This window comes from Prunus dulcis, chromosome 6 (genome assembly GCF_902201215.1).
Source record: "Prunus dulcis chromosome 6, ALMONDv2, whole genome shotgun sequence".
Classification (NCBI taxonomy): domain Eukaryota; kingdom Viridiplantae; phylum Streptophyta; class Magnoliopsida; order Rosales; family Rosaceae; genus Prunus; species Prunus dulcis.
Window position 1 is genome coordinate 24886320 of NC_047655.1, and position 23106 is coordinate 24909425.

A 23106-nucleotide genomic window follows, 5' to 3' on the forward strand; every position below is an offset into this window, starting at 1 on the left:
AGTGACATTATCTAAAGCTTTTGTGGGGCATCTATTCCGGATATAGACAGCTGTATTCACTGCCTCTCCCCAAAATTTGTATGGTAGTTTCTTCTCTTTCATCATTGTCTTGCTCATCTCAACAATGGTCCTGTTCTTTCTCTCAGCAACCCCATTTTGCTGAGGTGAATAGGCCACGGTTAGTTGTCTTTCCAACCCAATTTCTTCACAAAACTGCAGAAATTCAGCAGAGGTATATTCCCCACCTCTGTCACTCCTAAGTTTCTTCAGTTTGTATCCACTTTGTAGTTCTACCATAGCCTTAAATTTCTTGAAAATATTAAAAACTTCTGACTTGAATTGCATGAAGTACACCCAGCACATTCTGGTGCAGTCATCAATGAAAGTCAAAAAATATTTGTTTCCACCTATTGATGTGGTCTGCATTGGACCACAAACATCTGAATGAACCAGCTCCAGAGGTAAACTAGCTCTCCAAATTTTCTCTTTACCAAAAGCCTCTCTGTGGGATTTTCCAATTGCACAGTTTTGGCAAATTCTGTTTGCATTTCCGATTTCAGGCAGACCATAGACCAGCTCCTGTTGTTGTAACAACTTCAGACTCTGCATATTCAAATGGCCAAACCTCCTATGCCAATCCCAAGTGGATTCTTCAATTGTTGCTTTCATAGCCACTGAGTTTGCATATTTCAATGACAGTGGGAAGCATCTGTTTCTTGTCATGGAAACCTTTGCCAGCAGTCCATTGACCTGTCATCAAATATTTCAACCATAGAATCACCAAAGACAAGATAGTAGCCATGCTCTACCATTTGACCTACACTAAGTAAGTTTTCATCCAATCCTGGTACAAGCATAACCTCTTTGATATATCTAGGCCCAGCTTTAGTGTCAATCACCAAAGTTCCTTTTCCAGTTGCTTCCACTAAGTCTCCAATGCCCATTTTTACCTTTGCAGTGACTTTGGTGTCAATATTGACTAGAAGGGATGCTTGTGAAGTCATGTGGTTGCTGCATGCACTGTCCACATACCACACACCATTATTTTTCACTATTGCAGCAGCATGACAAGCATAGAACATGTTGCCTTCTTCCTCCTTGTGTGATGCATAGTTAGCAGCTTCTGGTTTTCCCTTGCAGTCTTTGGCTATATGACCAAACCTATCACATTTATAACATTTAGGTTTGCCTTTAAACCAGCAGACACCATAGTGCAATTTGTCACAGGTTTTGCAAGGCACCTTTGCTCCCTCAGTCTGACATTCCTTTTTAAAATTGTTTTCAGACTTTGAGTCCCACTTCTTCCCTTTCTGAGATTTCCAATTCTTTTTGGATTTGGAACCCCCTGCCTGTCCTGTGTTAGACTGATCTTTAGAGCTCACATTCAAACTAGAGAAAGCCTTCTCAGTCACTCTCTCATTATGCCTCTGCAGCCTTTGTTCATGAGATTTTAGAGAGCCTATAACCTCTTGAACCCCTATAGTTTCTGTATCTTTTGTCTCCTCTATAACCTCAGCAATGGAATCATATTCTCTGGATAAACTAATCAAGAGTTTCTGAACAATTCTCTGTTCAGTTAACTCTTCACCATAAGCCTTCATTTGATTTACTAGCTCAAGCAATTTAGTGACATATCCGGACAATGATTCATCATCATGCATACGAGTGTATTCAAATTCTCTCCTAAGAGCTTGAAGTTTCACAGATCTTACCTTCTTGTCTCCTCTGAATTCTTGCTGCAGGATTTCCCATGCTTCCTTGGCTGATTCCTTCAAAGCAATTCTGGGAAAAATATCATCAGAAACTGCATTCTGGATCAGACCCAATGCCTTAGCATCTTTGGCAATATTTTCTTCCAAAACAAGCTTTTGAGCTGCTGTCAGAGCTTCTCCTTCTTCCTTCTTCACAGGTTGCTCATATCCATTCTCAACCATATCCCACAGCTTGTGAGATTTGAAGATTGTGCACATCTTTATTCTCCAGAAATCGTAGTTGCTTCCATTGAAGATGGGAGCACGAAGCTCACTCATGCTAGATCCAGCCATGTGAGACTAGATAATGCTTCCTTCAGCTGGATTGTGATTTCACTACGCCCAGTCTCAGATCAGAACCTTCGCTACTGATACCATGTTGAAGTTTCTATAGAATAGTAGATATTCTTGCACACAAAGTATATGAGACAAGGTTTTAGAGAGAAAAGGAGAGGGAGAGAATCTGTTAGGCAAAATGAATGTAATCATGCACACTCTATTCATTTCTAACAGAACATTCCTTTTGTACAACAGAGAATATGATCTCAGCCATACAATTTAGTGTCAGCAATATGAGCTGCACTCTTGGCATGAGCTAGGACCTATGAGACCTACACTCTAGAATGAAATCTAAGCCTTACACCTGTCAACTAACAAACTTAAACCAGTAACCAAATTTACATTTCAACAGTTTCATCCTATGCTGTTCAGGACCAGATACTGTTGGTACATGACCACATGTAAGAGACAAGATTGCTCTTATGCTCACAAGGAAGAGGAAAAAAGGGCTCCTACTGTTGCTCCATTTGTGCCTTCTCTGAGTCTCTTAGACCAAGTAAATCAATTTCTACTGCTGCTCTCAGCATTGGGGTAAAAAACCCAGTTACCATTTAGCCCACTCATTCCATGATGCAAACTTTGTGGCAAAAACATAGTAGTGATTATAAACAGCAGCAATCTCAGCTTCAGCAGCAGCAGCGGAGGCCTGCAATTAGTTTCAACAGGCCAAGTCCTTCTCCACAGTCGTTTTGTGGTACAAATGCAGGTGAAAATGATCAATTTGTGACTTTTGATGGACTTAGTGGGGAAGAAGAAAATTTCACCACAACCAATCTCCACAATGAAAATGGACTGCTTAGAACACTAAACTATTCTTCAATCACAGGTCATAGCTCACAGTGGGGTTTTAGCAACCAGCCTGATTTTTAATGGGTTTATGGTCTGGTTGAAGATGATCAACCCAACTTGTTGGAGGACCAGAATTAATTGGGCAAAATATGCATATATACAAACATTTAACAATAATTGTAAAGCTTATCTTTCAACACCAAATAATTGTAAAAATTTCGAATGTTCATTTACTGATCGCATCCGATCCCAAATAATCAAATGAAGGAAGTTTACCCTTTTAGTGAATTTCAATTACCAATGCCATCTGCATTTGGAGAAAGGTTTGTTTGAATTTCAGTGAATGCTCTTTTTCTTGGTTAATTTTCGTCTCCATTATATTCGTGGCTCTGTTATAGATCTTCTTGGAAATTGGAAACACATATAGATGTAACACGAATTAACATTGAGATCCATACTTGGTATGCATTGCATGGTGTCAATTTCGTCGAACACTTTGTGCAGAGAGGCTCGTCGTGTCTACATGGAAAAATTGTATGTGTCATTGGGATTGCCAAAGTGCTTACGTGGCTCCCAGCTGGGTACATCTTCCATTTCACTAAGCTCTCAATTCTCATAATAAAGAAAGTCTTGGTAAGATCGCCGGACCCAGTTACCCGTAGGACCACTTTCACAAACAAGCGAATCCCTTGGATTAGGGTTCCAAGCTTATCCCACCCCTAATGCAGGTGTCACACTTATTTGTAAGAACGATATTGTACGTGTGATGTGGTCCAACCTTGTTACCCGTAGGATTGCTTTCACAACAAGCGAATCCTTTGTATTAGGTTTCCACCCCTAATGCAGGTGTCACACTTAATTGTAAGAACAATGATGTGGTCCGACCTTACCCAACACCTTCACCTCGCAATGAGTGATGATTTTGATTTGATGGGATGAGGGCTTTTCTCGTCTCATGATTTAATTGGCCACAAATGCATAAGTTATTCACATGGACGACGGCTAAGGCATCTCTAGTTTTGTTGACTTGATTGTTGCCCCTATGGAGTAGGAACGTAAGTCAGTCATTGAAATTTCCACAAAAGAATTAAAGTTGTTATTTTCAACAGTGGATTGTTCATAATAGTTTGATATGCTTACTTACTAGTGCAGATGTTGACGTGTTATAGAAATTAACTCTCCACCTACCTACTTGTTTGGGACGGTGTTCATTGATAGGTATGAAAAGGGTTCAAATTTAACAAAACTATGTTTTATTCAAATTCAATCTACAAGAATAATGACAGAAAACAATTAAAATTGGATCGAAGTTACATTGGATTAGATTTTGATGGGAAACAAAAACTACAAAAACCTGCCATTTTTTAAAAGAGGGCAGGAGATTAAAAAAAAAAAAAAAAAAAAACTTACATGTAACGGGAATGGGTGTAAGCAATGCGCATTTTCCAATTGATTTCATTGCTGCTAGTTGCAGGCACAGTCTCTCAATTATAATCTAAAAAGTCTTGAGATCCTTTCACACCAAAATGGAAAAGTTCAAGTTTTTAAACTAAGTCAGGTTTTCAAAGTTACATAGAGAGAAATTTTGAAGGGTATATACAGAATCTCAAAACAAGTTCTTCTTTCATTCTTCAAGCACTGCAGGGCCACAGATTTTCATGAGAAATCTGCACAAACTCATCAATGGCCTGGCGCAGTAGCATGTCAAGGATCAGCCCTTCAAACTCCACGCAAATTTCTTCATAAGCTTCGAACCCAGACACATTCTTGGCTACCCAATTTGACTCTTTCAAATCCTCCTCTGTCCACCTTTGGATTTTGGAAGCCAGCAGCTCTGCGTAATCCCTGGTGTCTTCGTCTTTAGTTGGCTCAAAATCTTTTCTCCTGGCTGTTCTGACTTCAGGGTCGGCAATGTAAGGAGCTTTTGGCGAAGATTTCATGTTGGAGTTCAAATCCATAGGCATTGAATATCCTATAAACATCAACCCAAACAAATGAAGTAAGAATTAATTTGGTCACACAATGTGCTAAAGGAAATTAGTGAAAAAAAACAGAACAAACCTGATAACCAAGCTTCATGTTGGATCAACATGTCATCAATGTAGAGAACAGAAACAGGGCTTGTGTTCTCTAAGCCATGAAAACCAGCAGCCTCTTTTTCCTTGGCAAATGCAAGTTGATGGTTTGTCTTCTTGATTCTTGGTTCCTCCACGGCTTTCTTCTTCTGGGTTGTCTTCTTCAGCTGATGACGATCGCTACTTTCCTTAAAATTCGCAGCACCACCATTCTTGTAACTGGTCTTCTTATTGGGAGAAACAGAGTACCCCAAACCCTTCGATTTTGAAGATTGTGCGCCACATTCTCTTCTAGGCTCATCCTTCAACTTAGAAATCTTCTTGTTTTGTTTTACGGCTACCATTTTCTCCTTCTTCTTCTTCTGCTTCATAATCTCATCACTCTCTCTTTTGCTGTTCTCCTTGTTCCTACTTCTCTGTTCCTTCTTCCCCTGCTTCAGCTCTCCAAAACCCATCTCAAATTTCTTCACCTTCGACCCAATGTCCTTTGATTTATCCACATTGTCCAAGTACATTGATTTATCCACATTGTCCAAGTACACAAGAAGAAAATCAGGACTTTTCTGATGATTCAGAGCCGCCGGGACTTCCCGGAAAGAGACTGAGGTTCGAACCCGGCGATGATGATGCTGACGATCTTGATCAGCCAAATCAAAATCCATCAAGTAATCAGCAAAACTCACTGACCTACTTCGGCTAACCAAATCTGGTCTTCCTTTCGTAACCCAATTTGTTTCTGGCAAAGAGTCTAAACCCATCAGCCTTGCCACTATGCCAGGCTTGACAGAAGAAGCTGAAGATTGGATTTTGAGATCAGGGTTCGGTTTTTCTGGGAGCAGAGTGAGTTGGGTTGTATAAGGTTCCGCAATTTGATCTGTTGGGTGAGTAGGGACGCTTCCAGAGCACAGAAGCCTGCGCAAGACGCCATTGAAGCAGTCAGAGCTCTGGTTCACTGAACTTGAACTTCTCCCACTACCACTCATGGTTGTAATTTGAAAAAACCACACACCAAATCAAGAGACAGACCAGAGAAGTTTATGAAAGAAGAGAGGGCTTTGTTTTGTGATTTGAATTAATGGTGATGTTGTTATTGGCTTATCAAGGAAGACTTGGGTCGTTGAGTTCACATTAGAAACTAGAAAAGATGGAAACAAAAAGGTGGAAACACTGACGCGCACATTTGTCGCGTATAAAATGAAGTAATTTTATCTTTCTTGGCACCAAATTGGCCTGTCAACGTGTTGTCAGCCATGCAGTTTATTCATTAAATTTATTTATCGGTTTAAATACGTGCCATTGATAGCAACTGGCAAGCATGAAGAATTAAACTAGAGGAGTTGAAAGACTTGTTGGAAGTGTTAGAAACGCGTGGGTCGCATCTGGGTTCTTTGATCTTTCTTTGTTTTTGCCATTTTTGGGGTTTCCCCCTTCTGCTTTTCTTCTACTACAGGAGATGCCGAAGTTCTTGACCTTTTGGTGGTCCTCCATTCTAATTTCTTAGCCACCACCACCATGGTCTTCGTACGGATTTAGAAATTCCAATCCACCGACTTTGCTGACTCTTTTGATTTTGGAACTTATTGGCTCAGTTGGGTTCTTTAGTTTAACATGGGCCACCTCCACCCCAACGCCCTGTTTGGTTCATAGATTAAATTTGAGAGGAAATTATTTCCCATGTTATTCTCCAATGAATGGGAATGCAAGATTCTTTTTCCACGTTTGATAATGCTGGGAAAGTAATCAGGAAATATCACTTTATTTCATTTCTCATGTTTGTTTTGAATAGAAATGGAAAACAAAGTTTGTGTAAATTTTCAATTATACCCCTATTAAATCAAATAAAAAATGAATGCATTTAATGATATATTGTAATTCTAAATTGTTAATAGGGATTAAATGATCATAAAAAATATGTATTTAATGTTAGCTCATTTTCCTAAATTTTCTTGTGATGAGGGAAAACAAAACCCAAGTTGGGAGGATGACTTCACTTTCCTCTATACTTTTCCATGAGTCAGGCAACGATTTCTCATACTTAGACTTACCAAACATGGGAAATCAATTGATTTCTCATTCCCAAGTCTCCTTTCTCATGAACCAAATAGGGCCCAAAGGGCAAGGGCAAGGCAAAGACAATGCAAGGTTAGTTACTATTCAAGTGAATAATGGTAGCCATTGCCTCTTTTTTTTTCTCCGTTGCTGACGTAAACAAACCCAGGCAAGATTTGCCTTTGGGCCTGCTTGGTCTTGACGTTGCGCGCTGGAGCCAATTGTTGGGCCTAGGCCCACTCTTGCCCGGGCAAAAAAGCAGCGCTAAATGTGCTAGAATTGGAAGTTTGGGCGGAGCTGATGTGAGACTGATATGGCTACATGGGTAAACCCAAAATCATATCATCACGCAAGAGGTCATTTTTAGTCGATGTAGGTTGCCGGTTTTACCATTTTGAGTCATCATAGTTTCAATTCTTTCAATTTTATCTATGTAGTTTTTAGATTCCTCGTAATTCAAGAACATGTTATAAATTCTGTCAAGTTCATTACAAAATACCCCTCCACATCAAGGATACGTACTTGTTTTGACACGAAATTGGACGAAAGTTTGAACGTGTCGTTCAATTGCGAGAAATGAGGGATATCAAATTATATGAGTCAAATTGCCAGAATTTTTACATGAACTAATGTGAAAAGTCCGACAAACTATAAGGAACAAAGTTACTTTTTGCATCCTTCGTTTTTTTTAATGGAAGATGTTGATTAATCTGTGCAAGTTTACGGTATGGACAAGCGATATAAGAACCCCAACCAAAACATTGTGAAAGAAAACGACTCAGCCATTGTCCTCAGAAGTCATAAGAAAATACGTGGTCCTAAAGGCACCCATGAAAAGTAACCATGAACAAAATTTCAAGAAATCATAAGATAATAAATGGTCCATTATCACTAAAAAGAATAAAATCCATAATGTCCACTGAATCCACTAATTTCAATAAAAAGTGGAAGATGGTTACTTTTTCCCTCTTCTTTTCCCTCATTTTTCTCCAATTTAAAATGGGGTTATACAATGCATGATAGTAGATTTGCTGAAGAGATTATTTTTCCTCTCCATAAAGAATAAAATACAGAAATTTAAAAAAAAAACTAGGGCACCACCCTTTTTTCATCATTCTCTTGAGGCATTCCTTTCCCAAGAGTCCCAAATCAGTGGCACGCCCTCAATGCAAAGAGATCTGAAAGGTTGTCTTTGTGGTCATCTAAACTAAAGAATTGAAGCTTTTACTTAGATTTTGGAAAGCCACCAAAATCAGGGTCAGTTTGGTAGTACACAACATCCCCATTGTCATTGACATAGTGGTCTTTCTTCAAGCTTCTAATAAAACTCCCAAGCAGGTGAAACGGTAGAGGCCCTGATTTCTTTGGCTCTCTGTAATATTTCCCAAATACTGGCTTAGCTGCTTCAGTCTGCAAGTTCAAGAACAAAAACACATTAAAATATTAAGACATTGCAGGTGTTAGGACTTAAGAGCAGGCTTGTTTTCAATCATATGAGTGTACTAATTCTACTTTAAATGAAATTTTGGTACTTACTGCTTCAACTAAATGGTAATGGGGTATTTGAGGAAAAAGATGATGAACCACATGGGTGCCTATGTCATGGTGGATGTTATTGATCAATCCGTAGTCACGATCAAGTGTGGTAAGCCCTCCCCTTAGATAACTCCATTCCTGTCCAAGTTTTGATGAAGAAAGTTTTAACATATTGCACCAACTTTTGTCACAAACTTAAACCAGACAAGATAAGATACAGCTATGCAAGGACTTTTCTCTGTTGTGGTATCTTAACATGTTGCCCATCATGAATTGAAAAGCCACGTACCTTTCCTCTATACCATGGTAATTTGTCTTCATGGCCATGGTGATGCAAGTAAGTTACCAAATCCAGCCACATGACAAACACCTAAAATTAAAAAGAAAGCAGTCAAATTTGGAATTCCTTGATTGCTGCAGAAAAGCTTATCCCAATTCTTGTGAAGAATCATAAGAAGATTAAAGATGTAGAATTTACCCAGTAGGGAATGCCATAGAGCTTAAGCAATTGAATAGGACCCATTACAAAGGACAACCCCACAAGCAAAGCAGCCATTGCTGTCCAACACAAAGTGGAAGTGATCACATCTTTCCTCTCATTTGGGACAAACAGGTCGCTGTTTGGGTGAAAGTGAGAACCAGTCTTTCCTGGACTTCTATTCCACTATAGGAAACCAATAACAATCAGCTACTATTTTCGTAAATTATGTGGTATCAATCAATTCGCTACAGACTTACAAGGTAGAAAGGGTATGCAAGCATGGGAAAAGGAACGGTGAACCGCAAAATCCGTGTCATGTTATCCAATTTCTTGTAAATTCTCTCAGATAACTGCAAGCATAGAAATTTGTCATCCTCTAACAAATAGAGAAACCCAGGATGCCCCAAGCAAAAGTTGAACAGAGAATCCATACAACAGAGGAAAAAAAGACTAACCGGGTGCCATGATTCATCATTCTCAACATGGCCATGGTTTTGATGATGAGTCCTGTGGCTAATTCTCCTGTAACATTCAATCAAGCCATCATTTTAGTGTATATTATCTAATTTTTCCAATAGATAGGAAGAATCAGAACACAAGAAACCATTGTTCATATTTACAGTGCATCATATTATATTAATCTATCTTCAGGAAAATACCATCCATGATAGGGTACAAGAATTGAAGAATGCAAGAGATGCCCCGCCACACTGTTTAGCTTGGGATTATTTGAAAAGCTTCCATGGCCACTACATAATCAAACACCAGACGAACAATTCATACCACAAAACACAAACTGATACTAAATCACACACCAAGAAAACAAAATATATGAGAAGGAACTGAGAAGTGATTACCAATCATGTCCAAGAACAAAGAGAGCCCAAAACATTGTCCCCTGAGCAGCCCAATACAGAGGCCAAACGAACCACTTGTTTGTATAAACCGCCGCTGCAGCCAATCCAAAAACCACCAGCACATCCCTTACCACATAGCTCATTGACTTCCACGGGTCCTTAACCCAACAATGCTTCGGAATGGCTGCTTTAATGTCAGCCAATTTAAACGGTGGTGGTGCACCTGGATCAAATTCCAGCTCTTCTTCATCTCCAACGCCATTAACACCATTGACTCTCTCTTTCTCGTCTTCAATAGAAGCAACTTTTAATGGAGCACTCACTTTCAGACCCCAGCTTCTCCCTCTAAAGCACGCACTCGAAATTTTGGCTGAAGCCAATCTTAGATCTGTCACGCTCTTGTTCGACCGAAAAACTCGAACTTTTGCTTGGTGGTTAGAGGAAAATCCGGCTGTGGGTCTATGAAAATTTTGAGGGAGAGGCTTTAAGCCACATTCTGAGAGAACCCAACTCGCCGCCATTGGAGACCCAGATGGAGCAGAAACACCAGGGTTTTAGTTCTGAGTCTCTCTCAGGTTTTTAGAGAGGGAGAGAATATGTGAAGGTGAAGCAAACAAAAAGAAGAGGGTTGAAGGAAAATATCTAGGATTTAAAAATGAGAGAACAATTTTCTTTCCTCCTTCAAGAACGACGACACGACTATTTTTGTTCTCTGTGTTTCTCAAAGCTCCATTATTTTATAGTTTGTGCTTGTCTCTCAAAGCCTTGACCTTGAACATGGACTCAGAGTTTCTAACAACTGGTGATGACGGGGGAGAGATTTGAAGGCTTGGTCTTCACCTAAAAAGAAGATGGCCATATGTGTCGGTATAAATATATGACCAACTGGTCAGTGGGCTTCTGTTCAAATTGGAATATAAGAATTTCTCCACTCAATTGCTTGCTAGTGGCTCTCATGGTTTGGTTGGACCTGTTACGGGAATTTGTCGGTGGGCTTTTTGCTTATGTCATATATCATTGAAGGCTAATGCCACACGTGTCATTAAACAATAGCCTATTTGCAATAATAAGCAGCCCATGAGAATTTCATGCTTCACATCTTGTTATTTAACTACCTTTTCATACCACACTGTCCATGTACTTTGTGACTCATTTTACTTCTACGATTTGACACTCAACATCATGTTTTTGGGGTTTTTGTTGCTAAAATGTTGGATACTTCTCATCTCTTTCTCTTTATTTAAAGTATTTTGTGTACTTAATTAATGAGTATTTTTAACATTCTCGTATTTCCTATGATAATACAAATGACATTATTGTCAATTACGCTTTTTCGTAACATAATATTTAAAAATAACACGGACTAACTCATAGGGCCTAACACCGGCCTAACTCATGAGCATGCTGCATGTGCCTATTTTCTTTGGACTCATCACAAGTCTATGCCTCTAGGCCTTCTTTTCCTACTTAAACATATAGATGATAGATTTGGGTAGACAGCTTTGCATCATATTTTGTTTGGGTGTGAGAACGAAAAATAAGAAGTGGTAGATTTTAGATGCAGCTTTGAGAAACACATGCGGCAAGTGCTCAAGTGATTTTACTTTAGTTTATTTCTTTTGATTTTTATAGCTCATTTTTATAAGATTGCATTCACTTTGCATTGAAAACTAAAATATAAATATAAATTTCAAAGAACAAAAAGTAATAAGAAAGAAGAAAACTATTCAAGCTCATCTTATAAATCACGATTCTCTTGCATAGTTTCTACCCTGCCAAATGAATGAATGTTCGTGTTGTCCACGTTATGAATTGTTGTACAAATAAACGACTTCCTAACCAAACTTGAGTTCAATTGAAAGATTTGCTTATTATTAATTAATTTCTTGTTTCCTTGAACACGACTTCCATTTCAAACATTGTTATATAAAGATTTTCTCTCGATTTGGTAGTTACAAACTAGATTTTGTATTTTGCAACAAGTTTTGGTTTTGACATAAAAGGATATTTGCGGGGTCTTTGCTTATTGCTCAATCCTATTAAAGGAGAAGTTTTAGAGCTCCCATGAGTGGCCTCGTACCGCATGAGATTTGACAATATAACTAGCATTCATAATTTCGTTTTTATTTCTAAAGGTGTACCAAACAAAACCTTATACATTGGACACAAGATCATCATCTTGGAGAGAAATACACTCAGTTTCCCATGTGAGTTAAGTAGCAAGAATGTATGAACATATGGAGATATGCATTAATTGGTTCATCACGATGTAGGTAGCAAAAACCCTAATCGTTTGATTTCAATAAACTTGAATTCGTTTGGACCCCTTATCCTAATTTACCACAGGGTTTTGTTCCTAGTTTGCACATACATTTGCTTAACTTGAGAGGATGTTTAGCCATTTTGTGATATAAGTATTTGTCTCTTGAGATATGGGTGCTAAAAAATTATGAAAAGAAAGAGCCGGCGCTATACTGCACCATTCACTGCCATATGTTTCCTCATATTTGGCTATGACCAATTAAGAATGGTGGTTAATGGGAGCATCCGAGCATGTCATATTTTTCACAGAAGGGGATCCTCTTATGTTTTAATTTTGGGACGTAAGATATGATTTAATTTAATTTAATTCACTCATGCATTTGATTGGGCCAAAACCCTTGTTGGTCTCGGCATGCATTTGATTAGAGAAAGAAGATCCTACTAATCAGCATATGTTCTCATTCTATTCCACATGTGAATCCTTGGCATAGCAACTAGTTGGCTTCACATTTTTGTTAAATCACAAAAATCATTATATCCTCAATAAAGATCATCACTTTTTTTTTTTCAGGGTCTCTCTGTTTCTCTCCAATGGATCGAGCTCAGTTAGTTCTGGTTGGATTACCAATCTTTCTGTTCTGCACAGACATTTTTAGCCTTTTCACACCTAAACCTCCCAAAACCAGTACCCATTATCATGTTCATGATGATGAAGATCCCCAGCCCCTTGACCATCCAGATCCTCAACATCAACAGCTTCTCCAAGAGCCCCTTAAATTCCCCACCCAGCAGGTTTCTCTGTGCCAAAACCCCTACATGCATTTCCAATGTTCATATATACATGCATTACATAGTTTATATGATCATAAATGCTGAAAATTTTCAAATTTTTTTCAACTGCAGAAATCTGATGGCATTGGAACAATTGGCATGGGAAGCACCATCAACATTGATTTCTGTACATCCTGTTCTTACAGGTTTCTGTGCTATTTCTTAGATGACATTTTCCTGATCTCATCAATTATTGAATTTGAAAATGTTTTGTTTAAGTGGTATTTTTTTGGGTGTAGAGTTGGATGCAAGTTGTTTTTTTTTTAATGTTAATTTAATCCTGTAATTTGGATCCTTATTTGTATGGTTGTGTCAGAGGAAGTGCAGTAACAATGAAAAACATGCTGGGAACAGCATTTCCTGGGATCAATGTAATTCTGGCAAACCACCCCCCTCCGCTTCCAAGACGGCTGCTGAGCAAATTGGTACCAGTTTTTCAAGTAGGGATCATTGGGACGATAATGGCGGGCGAACATATTTTCTCGAGGTTGGGGATAACAACGCCACCTCCTTGGTACCACTCCTTGAAAGCAAATAGATTTGGAAGCATTGCAAGCACATGGATTTTGGGAAACTTCATACAATCCTTCCTTCAAAGTACAGGAGCTTTTGAAGTCTATTGTAATGGGGAATTGGTATAAACTCTAACCTCGTCCAAATTTCCAACGACCAATTTTTCTTCATTTCTGTCTCTTCTGTTCACCATGTGTATCTTCTTGGACTTGGTAGGTCTTCTCGAAGCTGAAGGAGCGGAGGTTCCCTAGTGAGATTGAGTTGAGGGATCTTGTTGGGAAGAAGCTCGGTAGTTCGAGAACCGCTGACGGTCCTGGAGGAGGGGCCTGGTCTTAGCGCCCTGTGGGAGGGGACCTTACCTTATCTTTTGGTTGCTATGAGAAGATTGCCTTGTTGCTTATATGCTTTATAAAAGATGCACGAACTGCCACACGATTGAATAACCAGAGTTGTTCATAATATTACTCGAAGCTGTTTACCGGACAAACATGAAGAGACTGTGTGCGCTTGACAATTACTTTTCGAATTTCCCTTTTTCTTTCATATTTTGGTACAATCATGAGTGTAAAATTAAAATGCGGCTTGCAATGTTCTGAAGCCTAGCTACATAAATTACTTTGCATCAAAGGCAACAATGGCATGACAATTCTATACACTGCAGAAGAACGACCTCTTGAATATCTGCTGGATCACAAGCTACGGATGGTGTTCTTAATTGAATGACCTTGTCTTTCGGGTGCTGCAGAAGGGTTCTGAATCTCCCCTCTCTCGACAGGACCAGTAATCCAGGAGATGGAAATTCAAACACAATGCAAACAAAGCCGAACTTTCTAAATATGCCACCATTTTCGACCTTCCAATGTCTTGACAAGCTCATTAGCCAGTGATGCAAAGTCTTCTGCCCCATTCTGCAGATCTTCAGTGCGCCTGCTGATTCTCTGATAAAAGTGAAATTTTGGAATTAGAGAAAGGGAAAAGGAAGAGTTACTTTAAGAGTCATTTAAACATCTGCTAGTTGAACGTAACCTAGAAGAACGAAATGAGATTAAAAATGAAAAATACTGGTCATATATTTGGCTTAGACCATGAAAGCATGGTGTTCTATTCTATCACTAATAGTTGTGTGTGCCAACTCATATTTGGACAAAAAAGAAGAAAAATTAGTTTGAGAGGTTCTGCTACAATCTTATATGCAAGCAAAGAATACGTATGGAAGATAATACTTTTTAAACCCTGCCCAATGAAAATTTCACAACATTCTCCATTTAACAAAGTATCAAATGAGATGCAGATAGTTTCTAACTCTTTCAATCTGTTCACCTAATTTCCTAATATCTTTGCAGGGGAAGAAAGAAAAGAATAAAACTCTTCCAAGAATCCTACCTCAAGTTTTTCTCCTCTCTCCATGAGCTTATTTTTTGCTTGAGAAGCCACAGAAGAAGCATCCTGAAATGAGTTCTGACCACATCAGAGAAGACAATTGATTTACAGAGTAGTTTATCTATCAGAGTAGTTTATCTATCATCTAAACTATCATCATCACTTGATATTACCTCAGCCTTTCTGTACTTAGCTCTAATTTCTTCGGCAGTTCTAAGTCTGGGCTTTGTATCACCAGTCCCACCTTGAAATAACTTCTCTCTTTCTGATTCCCCTTCTGCAGTACAAAATGTTCAATGAAAGTATGATTCCACTTACTAACCTCTATAAAAAAAAAAAAAATTAAAAAAAAAATTAAAAAAAGAGAAGGTCAAATACGACAAAAAGTTTACCTCTCTTGACATCGTGTGATGATGAAGTAGATGCTACGGATAAAGGTTCATCTATTTCAATGTCATCTATATGAAAAGCATGAATTGAGTGAATAATCAACTGGGAGAAAGAAGGAAAAAAGAGGGAAATGGAGATAGGTTTTCACAAAACCTATGTTAAGCTCCACAACTTCTTGATGATCTACATGTGGAGATGGGCCTGACTGTTGGGACTTCCAAAACATGCCCTCTAAATGATCAAAAGTTGATTTAGGAGTTGCAGCAGAATCCCCAGTATGGACCATTTTCCCCCCTTTAAGCCCTTTGACAATGCCTAATAACCCAGGCGCAGTACCCTGTAGCCAAAAAATTACATAATGGAAAATAATACATTCTTCACCAAACAAAAACCTAATTAAACTGAATTTTGTTTTCTAACCCGTTTCTTTTTCTGATTCAATGAGACACTCAATGCAGCATCTGCAGCAGCTGCAACAACTTTATCATGGAGACAGGGCAAAGACTCTGGAATCCTACAACAAACGGATATAAAATTTCCAAAATTATCTTTCTAACTAAAAATTCATGACCGAATCGTAATGCTCAACTTCATATTTCCATCACAGCACTTGTAGATACATGAATATATAAAAAATACCTGAAACCATTCTCAACAGCTAACATGGAGACGAATGCGGATTCATATCCATTTGCCTATAAAATATCTTCAGCATGAGTCTTATAACACACATGGTAACTTTCAAGAGATTAAGTGCAAATTGCACAATTTTTGAAATTTTCAAGAAGACAACTATACCAGTGTAAAATGTGAATCATCGGCACTCATTGTCTTATCCATGTTTGCCTTACAGTTCCACCTTAGAATTGACATTAAGGTGCTTTCTTTCACCAATTCTAAATCAGGTAAAGATCTGCCCATGGATAGGAACCTCTCATTAGACAACCAATAATGCATATACATCTACAATATCAATCAATAAACAAGCAGTAATGCTATCATAAAATGAAGGAAGAGTAACCCCCACTAGAAACATTGGTACTTGATGATGCATTGATAAGGTACTTAATGCTGCATAACCTATATCATTTTCTTGATTACTGGGGCAAGGAAAGAGAAACTTTACCTAATCTCAATTTCTCCAGTCTGAAACAGAAAAACCAATCCCGAAACCCTATCAGCTTTCTTAAAAGTAGCTGTCCAAATGCAAGGTCTTGCATGCTTCACTTTTCTAATGGGTTTATTGTTTCCCTGACAAGACCACAGTGCATCAGCATGCTTGCCACAATAAAGTAGCAAACAAAAATAAAGAAGGCAAGAGGCACCTGAATCACAGATTTTGTCGAGTACAAGCGCAGAGAATCCACACAACAAAGCAAAATGAATGAATTCAACAATCTTTCTTCAGAGTATGGATTTTCTGAAGAGCAGTTTTGTTCAGTCTCAGGTGAATTTATAACAAATGGAGAACTGCCTGGCACAGGCTCATTCTTGGTTGAAGAATCCTTGGAGGCCTCTTCTGGAGGATTATCATCAGATACTTTAGAGGCAGATATTCTGCCATCTGGAGTACCCCCAAAAAAAAAAAAAAATCTCAGAATCTCTAATTATTAAGTGAATAGGAAAAATAAAATATTTTATTCTCTGCTAGAAGATATCTGTACTTGCCTATAACATACATTGAAATTGCAATGGACTCCTTTTTCAAGTGCCATGACTGAGGGATGATCATGTTACCCGTATTTCCATCAATTACATGTATATGTGCATCCTTGGTTAAGATGAACATTACTTCCTCTGTGGGGTAAACTGTTGTTTTTGTTTCTGAGTGCTTTGGGCTCTTCAAGAGGCCTTGAGAATTTGTAAGTTCTTTCCAAGTCATTGAAATGGTGGGGGAACTAGAGAAAGATACATCATTTAAAAAGAACAATACAGTAAGGGAGCTGGTGTCCAGCACCGCGACCTGAAATGAATGCATTAAATTCAAAAATTATTTTAATTTTAACAACTTGAGGCACCTTCAAATTGAAGACAATAAAAAAAAGTATAAATTCACAAGTAGAAAAAAGATACTTACGTGACCACATTCAAATCCCACAGCAAGTTTACCTCCATGCTTCACAAACTGTAGTGCTTGAACTGGGGAATTAATAAGACTTAAAACAGCTCTGCATTGAGGTCCTTTTCCTTGAGGCAAATTGTGAACTGATAAACAAGTTATAACATTGTTAACTTCATAAATAAATGTTCTTTAAAAACCGCTTCAAGATAAACTTAACAGTATGATCTGGCTGCAGAAAGTAGAACATGGTTTCACATCTTATGGACTGTGCAATGGAAAAACAAAACAACGGTTTTACAAAGTCAAGGAGATTGACACTCATAACCTACCTTCAGATTTGGTTTCTGTGACAAAGAGGAATTTTGTCCCATCTGAAGAGTCTTTGAGGTTATAAATTTGAACCTATACATGCTAGCAGAAAGAAATCAGTATAGTAAAAGTTAGAAGTGAAAATTGGTGTCCAATAAAGAAAGATATCTAACCAGACCACATTCATTGCCAACAGCCAGATTTAAAGTGAAAACGCAGAAATCCAGTCTTGATACTGGAGCACTTGAACCAGCCACTTTTATACCTTGCACCTGCCAGTTACATAAGATAATTTGGTATCTCCTTTATAAAGATAAAAGTTTATAAGGCATAAGTGATGAACTCTAACCTCGCCTTGTACAAGACAGATAAAAGATAGGAGTGGATATGTGGCATTCCATATCCGAACAGATCCATCTGAATATCCTGCTAGGTACACTCTCTCAATACCATTATTCTTAGAAATAGACAGTTGACCGGGCACACCCCCAGTCAAGGGCCATTTTGTACCAGCTGATGGGTTTGGTATTGAGCCACGGTTCACAACTGAGGATATCTAAGATACACATAGACAATAAATAATTATGTGTTGAGAAACATTAAAAGGAAGATATATGAGCCACTCATGAATGAAAGAAATCCAATACCTCCCATGGAGCCTTAACAGGATATATCATATAGGAACGGGAAAAATAAAAGGAAAAAATATATCTGCTCATGCAATACCTCTGATAGAGCCTTTAATAAGTTCTCCCCAGTGGGTACCCTAATAAGTTTGGCAACCGTCATGGTTGGATTAGTTGTAGGTATCACCACCGGAAACTCCAAACCAGAAATAGAGAGGTTCCTTTCTTTCTGGGACACTAAGGCAGAGAGGCTAGCCTCATCATAAAAATGCAGTTGCCCAGGGTTTGTTAAAACAAAAACATCGGCTTTGTGATTACCCCCAGTTGTCCCAGAACTTGGTAATAAAATCATGTCTGCAAAAGAGCCAGTAAGGGTAAGGTCCGTACGGCCAACACATCTTAAATTCCCCATTCCAGGTGACCATTCAAGAGTTAAAACCTGGAACACAGAGAATCTTATCAGCTCCTGTCTTCAGTGGCAGTAAATAAACAAGACAAACTCTGGTATATACAACTGTTGATGTACAAAATGTGAAAAGGTTCTTTTTTTGAACATTAACTGGTATACAAAACCAACTCTGTCATTAAAATGTGAAAAGTATTTTACTATTTCTAGGCATGTTACAATGTTTTCAGAAAGTGCACCGTTTTGAAATATATAAAATTTTCTGGAAAAAGCCATGAACTTTTCTGTAACTACAGTACACACCGTCAAAACTTCTTCTGATCCTATTTTATCGCCACCATAGATAAACAGTTGGCCATCACAATCATTATGGGATTTATAATCTTTGGACCACTGCAAGACAATGACAGGAAGTCTCCTTTCTGCGGATGATAATCGTAACTTCACAACATTATTAGATGGTGACAGTGCTTGTTGACCCTTGATGGAAGCAGAAGAGGACGTGTTCCAGAATAAAATGTCTCCATCTATGTATCCCACAGCCAGAATGGACCCATTGGAAGATGCCCAGCAAAGAGCACTTATCTCTTTGTCTCCCAGTTGATGTTCCAATGTTTCTTCTGGAGAGTCTATATTGACTTCATTTGTAGATTTAACAACTCCATCCTTTAGCTGGAGATCCTTACCACCTCCAACAAAAACGATTTGATCTTCAGATACATCCCAAAGAATAACCAACCCATTTTGATATGCGATCAGTACTCTGCCAATAAAAAAACCCTCATCATTCAATAAGCTAAATAGATAAACTATACTGTAACTTTTCTCATCAGTTTTACTTTGTAGTCCCGAGTAATGCGATGTAACCTCATTAATAAGTCCCATGCTATCAAGGAAGTAGAAATATAACACACCGAATGGGGCTAACAATTGGATTCATTCATGGGATATCAAGCAACTTTATTCAGACTCATGAACAAAAATCAGCAGGGAGCCAAAATTATGTACCCCTTATATATCACTAACATTAGTCGAAACTGTAACAATTTTATTTAATGTTCCACCATGTCCAAGTACTTTTTGATATCCTTCATGACCATAGGAAGATTTAAATTTGTGTTCTCCTTAAGGTGCAAACGTGACACTCTACCCTTTATTGGTGAGAGTAGTAGCGGGTTTAAAATATCTTGATCTTATGACTTAACTAATAAGCCACTCTAAGAGAAAAAGAAAGTGGTCTTTTAGCTGCTAAAATTTCAATCATTACATGGTTCTTTATGAAAATGGATGACCCTAAAATGAAGAAACGAAAGAATATAAAAATAGAAATACCCTTAATTTAACATCAATTTCCTGTATATATTATCATACTGGAAGGATCCAAAAAAGTAAAATAAAACAATTCAAGGCCCATTCTTGTTTCACACTTAAAGCAGAAATGCAAAATGAGAAACTTTAAGTAATACTTGTATCTTGCCTATTTCCAGATGAACAAGGTTGGGGAAGAACTCCAACTATAGGTTGGTCAGTAGGAAATGGAAACCCAGCAGTTTCTGTAGCAAAGAACAGCTGCATTAGCTTCTTTTGTGACGAGATTTATAACATTAACTAGGAAATTTATTAACTACAGAAGCAAAGAAATAATAAAATTAAAAGCTTCAGTTATCAAGCATCAAACTGAAGAAAATAATTTCTTCATATATTACCACTTAAAGAATTTGCAGAAATATGATACGGCAACTGCAAAAGTTTTCCCTCCTCAGCATCATACTTCATCACAGCCACTAGAGCATAATCATCGCCAACATACCTGCAAGTTGTAATACAGTAAACAAGTTATAAAGTGTGTGTCTCCAGCCACTCAGGAGCTGACTGAAAATAGTTCTAACAATTTTTTCGGTCAGAAGTGTACATTAAGTTGGAGCCATTGATTACGGAAAAAGCAGTTATATTCGATTCCCACTCTAGACAATAAACTAGGCACCTGCTCTCGAGATTCCAAACCTGCCAAGTTGAAAAGTTATTAATCACTTAAACAAAAGATAGTTTCATTTTTAAGCACTTCATAGCATTTAAATTCTTGGCACTTGATTGTGAACTGTACAATTGCCAAGTCAACAGCCTCGCTACCAACTATCACCTGCTTCTATCTATGCATATTCTCCCCTTTTGATAAATTCCCACATTGAAGTGCTCCTATGGTGCAATTTTGTTATAATGGTAAACCTAATGATCCAAAAATGACCACTAAGGTCCATGCTGAATATTTAAAATTAAAAAGGCACTGATGTTGATAATTGACTACGGGAATGTAATGAGATACATGATGTAGAAGTCATGTTTCACACAGATGGAGTTAAGTTTGACATAAGAAACAAAAACTGCAGAGTTGATAAGAATCAATACCTGAATATCATTATCATTTAAGATGCTCACCAGATAACCCTGGTTTTGTAGAAACTGCCAAAATACAATAAGGATTAGTTTGCTGGCGCAGCAATAAATAATACAGAAGAATACTTAAGGATGTGATGGAGACTTAGCTGAAAAAATATGTTCTAGCCAAATTCAATCAAATCTCCCACAATCAGAAAATTTCATCTTGAATTTATGTATAAATCCTTTATCTAAGCATTAAAAGGTGAAAATAAGGCCAATAGAAAATATTTTCCCTCATATGCATGAAACTCCTTAAATATCTTGCTTCACGTGAAGGAACCAGTGCCAGCCTCATTCCAGAAAACCTTGATAATTTTTTTTATTTTGAATATATCACCCTGATATACTAGTGATCTTTTATATCATAACTAAACAAGGGGAATAAAAGATGATTATACTAGGAAACTTTGGAATCAATGGTGCACACGGATACCTCAATGTATTTGTAAGGCAGTTGCTTCGGGGATATAAGAAGTCCTTCAATACCATCACCACCAATTACTTTAATCCTCCCATCCCTACCAAAGAAACAAAGCAATAATGTGAAATTGTTGTGTGATTTGTGTGAATCTCATATGCCATTATACATGTCTGAGTCAATTATCAAAGGGCACCAGGAAGATATAGTGCACTAAAGTATATGCAAGGTAGTGCAGGGTAAGCACGCCTTTTTTTTCCGATACCTACAAGCATACTTCACCAAATGTACGTGTGCATTTTGCCACCAAAAGGAATAGCCATTCCGAGAAATATGGAACAGCAATGCTTAGTAGCTAGCAAGCCATCTTATTAACTACATGAAGGTGCACTGTGCACAGTGCTCAATAGAACGGTCTTCTATCAATTCACACACCAAAAACAGTGGAAAGAAGAATAAAAGGTGCATTTTAACTCACAATGTGCCAATGGCTAAAAGGCGCTGAATTGGGTCGAAAGCAAGAATGGATGCCGTCGATGGGATACCATAGTGAACTGCGACTCGTAGGTCCAAGTCTGCTGACGTCAAATTTCCGTGTGACATATTATGCTGAAATTAACAAGTTTTTCATAATAATAAAAAGAGAAAATCACAAATATCAGTCAAAATGCCGATGCCTGGAAGAGAGAAGCAATTCGGAAAATCGACATTACACAACTAGCATATCCAAAAGCAATTGAATTTAGTTTGATTTTGTTTTCAATGTTGCTCCAAGTACTTGACCTTAAAATTACGCGGAAATGAATCAAAAATATCAAAAGCACAGGAATTTAATCGTACCAAACAAAAAAGATTGGAAATTTTTATCAAAAAAACAAAAATATAAACACAAAAATCTCCGTTGAAGTACAAATTTACGAGTTGCTGATGAAGCTAAAGTAAAAGAATTAGCAAAAATTAGCAAAAAAAGCGGCGGCGACCGATTACTTGCGAATATGGTACCTGAGACTGGTGGATGGCCTTCTGTAAAAGGCGCTTGGCGAACATAGCGAATTAGAAGCTCAAAGATTATTGAGTAGAGTGTTTGAAGTTTTCGTCTGCTCCTCTGTCGACTATCGGATGGAGACTTTCTATCTTTGTTTCAGTGATCAAACCGATGACATTTTCATTGTCATAGAGCTGTAAAATTTTTCGAGTCAGTCAAATGCAATAAAAGAAAAGAAAAAAAAAGGGCGCTTAGCCGTTGTTAAACTCATAAAGCTGTACCCGATACGCTGCGTTTTGGGCACGCAATCAGCAATCTGTCCCCAAAGGGTGAAACGATGTCGTTTTCATGTTGCTTTGCCTTTGGTTGGTTACAAATGGAGTAGTTGAGAGGTGGACATTAGCACATTAGTGAATTGGAGAAGCTTAGAAAATATATTTAGCACAATTAAAAAAACTTTCTTTTAAATTAATAATTTTATTAAATAGAAAATTACTAATTTATCCTTAACGTGTCGGATATGTAATTTTTTTTAAAAGCAGAAAATTAGATAAAATATAGAAAAACATAAGAGTTGAGGGAATTTAATATATTTAATAGTTCAAGTC

The 23106-nt window shown here is 37.8% G+C and overlaps 4 protein-coding genes across 5 annotated transcripts; 1 reads left to right on the plus strand and 3 right to left on the minus strand.

Moving 5' to 3' along the window:
* Nucleotides 1-4301: 4301 nt before the first annotated feature.
* Nucleotides 4302-6124, minus strand: LOC117632636. Its single transcript, XM_034366178.1, has 2 exons — nucleotides 4941-6124; nucleotides 4302-4851 (listed from the first exon to the last, which is right to left on the minus strand). Exons 1-2 carry the CDS (start codon nucleotides 5935-5937, stop codon nucleotides 4511-4513), a joined length of 1338 nt encoding a protein of 445 aa, XP_034222069.1. The 5' UTR covers nucleotides 5938-6124; the 3' UTR covers nucleotides 4302-4510.
* Nucleotides 6125-7861: 1737 nt separating this feature from the next.
* LOC117632464 (omega-3 fatty acid desaturase, chloroplastic-like) lies at nucleotides 7862-10839 on the minus strand. Of its 2 annotated transcripts, XM_034365944.1 has the most exons (8): nucleotides 9878-10839; nucleotides 9680-9769; nucleotides 9476-9542; nucleotides 9278-9370; nucleotides 9018-9203; nucleotides 8829-8909; nucleotides 8540-8677; nucleotides 7862-8413 (listed from the first exon to the last, which is right to left on the minus strand). In XM_034365944.1, the coding sequence occupies exons 1-8, from the start codon at nucleotides 10396-10398 to the stop codon at nucleotides 8228-8230; spliced, it is 1362 nt and encodes a 453-aa protein (XP_034221835.1). In that variant the 5' UTR covers nucleotides 10399-10839; the 3' UTR covers nucleotides 7862-8227. The 2 variants fall into 2 exon arrangements, with proteins under 2 accessions (XP_034221835.1, XP_034221834.1); XM_034365943.1 differs by having other exon boundaries at nucleotides 9278-9542; nucleotides 9878-10738.
* Nucleotides 10840-12527: 1688 nt separating this feature from the next.
* On the plus strand, nucleotides 12528-13843 carry LOC117631418 (selT-like protein). The gene is made up of 5 exons (XM_034364562.1): nucleotides 12528-12613; nucleotides 12711-12931; nucleotides 13043-13116; nucleotides 13287-13605; nucleotides 13700-13843. The coding sequence occupies exons 1-5, from the start codon at nucleotides 12592-12594 to the stop codon at nucleotides 13817-13819; spliced, it is 756 nt and encodes a 251-aa protein (XP_034220453.1). The 5' UTR covers nucleotides 12528-12591; the 3' UTR covers nucleotides 13820-13843.
* Nucleotides 13844-13923: 80 nt separating this feature from the next.
* LOC117631417 lies at nucleotides 13924-22717 on the minus strand. Its single transcript, XM_034364561.1, has 24 exons — nucleotides 22516-22717; nucleotides 21992-22122; nucleotides 21529-21613; nucleotides 21063-21116; nucleotides 20569-20660; nucleotides 20363-20466; nucleotides 20134-20209; nucleotides 18960-19419; nucleotides 18351-18689; nucleotides 17974-18180; nucleotides 17798-17896; nucleotides 17645-17717; nucleotides 17331-17458; nucleotides 16922-17216; nucleotides 16579-16817; nucleotides 16380-16504; nucleotides 16052-16166; nucleotides 15893-15948; nucleotides 15674-15767; nucleotides 15407-15590; nucleotides 15256-15321; nucleotides 15037-15140; nucleotides 14867-14929; nucleotides 13924-14421 (listed from the first exon to the last, which is right to left on the minus strand). The coding sequence occupies exons 1-24, from the start codon at nucleotides 22558-22560 to the stop codon at nucleotides 14314-14316; spliced, it is 3342 nt and encodes a 1113-aa protein (XP_034220452.1). The 5' UTR covers nucleotides 22561-22717; the 3' UTR covers nucleotides 13924-14313.
* Between the last annotated feature and the right edge of the window lie 389 nt (nucleotides 22718-23106).

Bases quoted from the DNA above. Each gene is read 5' to 3' on its own strand.
- LOC117632464 (XM_034365943.1), bottom strand. From the start codon at position 10,398: ATGGCGGCGAGTTGGGTTCTCTCAGAATGTGGCTTAAAGCCTCTCCCT. The intron at 9,543-9,679 runs GTATTTTCCTGA...TGAATGTTACAG, and splicing joins CTTGTACCCTATCATGGATG to GAGAATTAGCCACAGGACTC. The intron at 8,414-8,539 runs GTAAGTACCAAA...TTGAACTTGCAG, and splicing joins ATTACCATTTAGTTGAAGCA to ACTGAAGCAGCTAAGCCAGT.
- LOC117631417 (XM_034364561.1), bottom strand. From the start codon at position 22,560: ATGTTCGCCAAGCGCCTTTTACAGAAGGCCATCCACCAGTCTCAG. The intron at 17,459-17,644 runs GTAGGTTATGAG...CTTGTTTATCAG, and splicing joins CACAGAAACCAAATCTGAAG to TTCACAATTTGCCTCAAGGA. The intron at 14,930-15,036 runs GTAATATCAAGT...AACTCATTTCAG, and splicing joins CTAAGTACAGAAAGGCTGAG to GATGCTTCTTCTGTGGCTTC.
- LOC117632636 (XM_034366178.1), bottom strand. From the start codon at position 5,937: ATGAGTGGTAGTGGGAGAAGTTCAAGTTCAGTGAACCAGAGCTCTGAC. The intron at 4,852-4,940 runs GTTTGTTCTGTT...TGATGTTTATAG, and splicing joins ACATGAAGCTTGGTTATCAG to GATATTCAATGCCTATGGAT.
- LOC117631418 (XM_034364562.1), top strand. From the start codon at position 12,592: ATGTTCTCATTCTATTCCACAT. The intron at 12,932-13,042 runs GTTTCTCTGTGC...TTTCAACTGCAG, and splicing joins TTAAATTCCCCACCCAGCAG to AAATCTGATGGCATTGGAAC. The intron at 13,117-13,286 runs GTTTCTGTGCTA...TGGTTGTGTCAG, and splicing joins TGTACATCCTGTTCTTACAG to AGGAAGTGCAGTAACAATGA.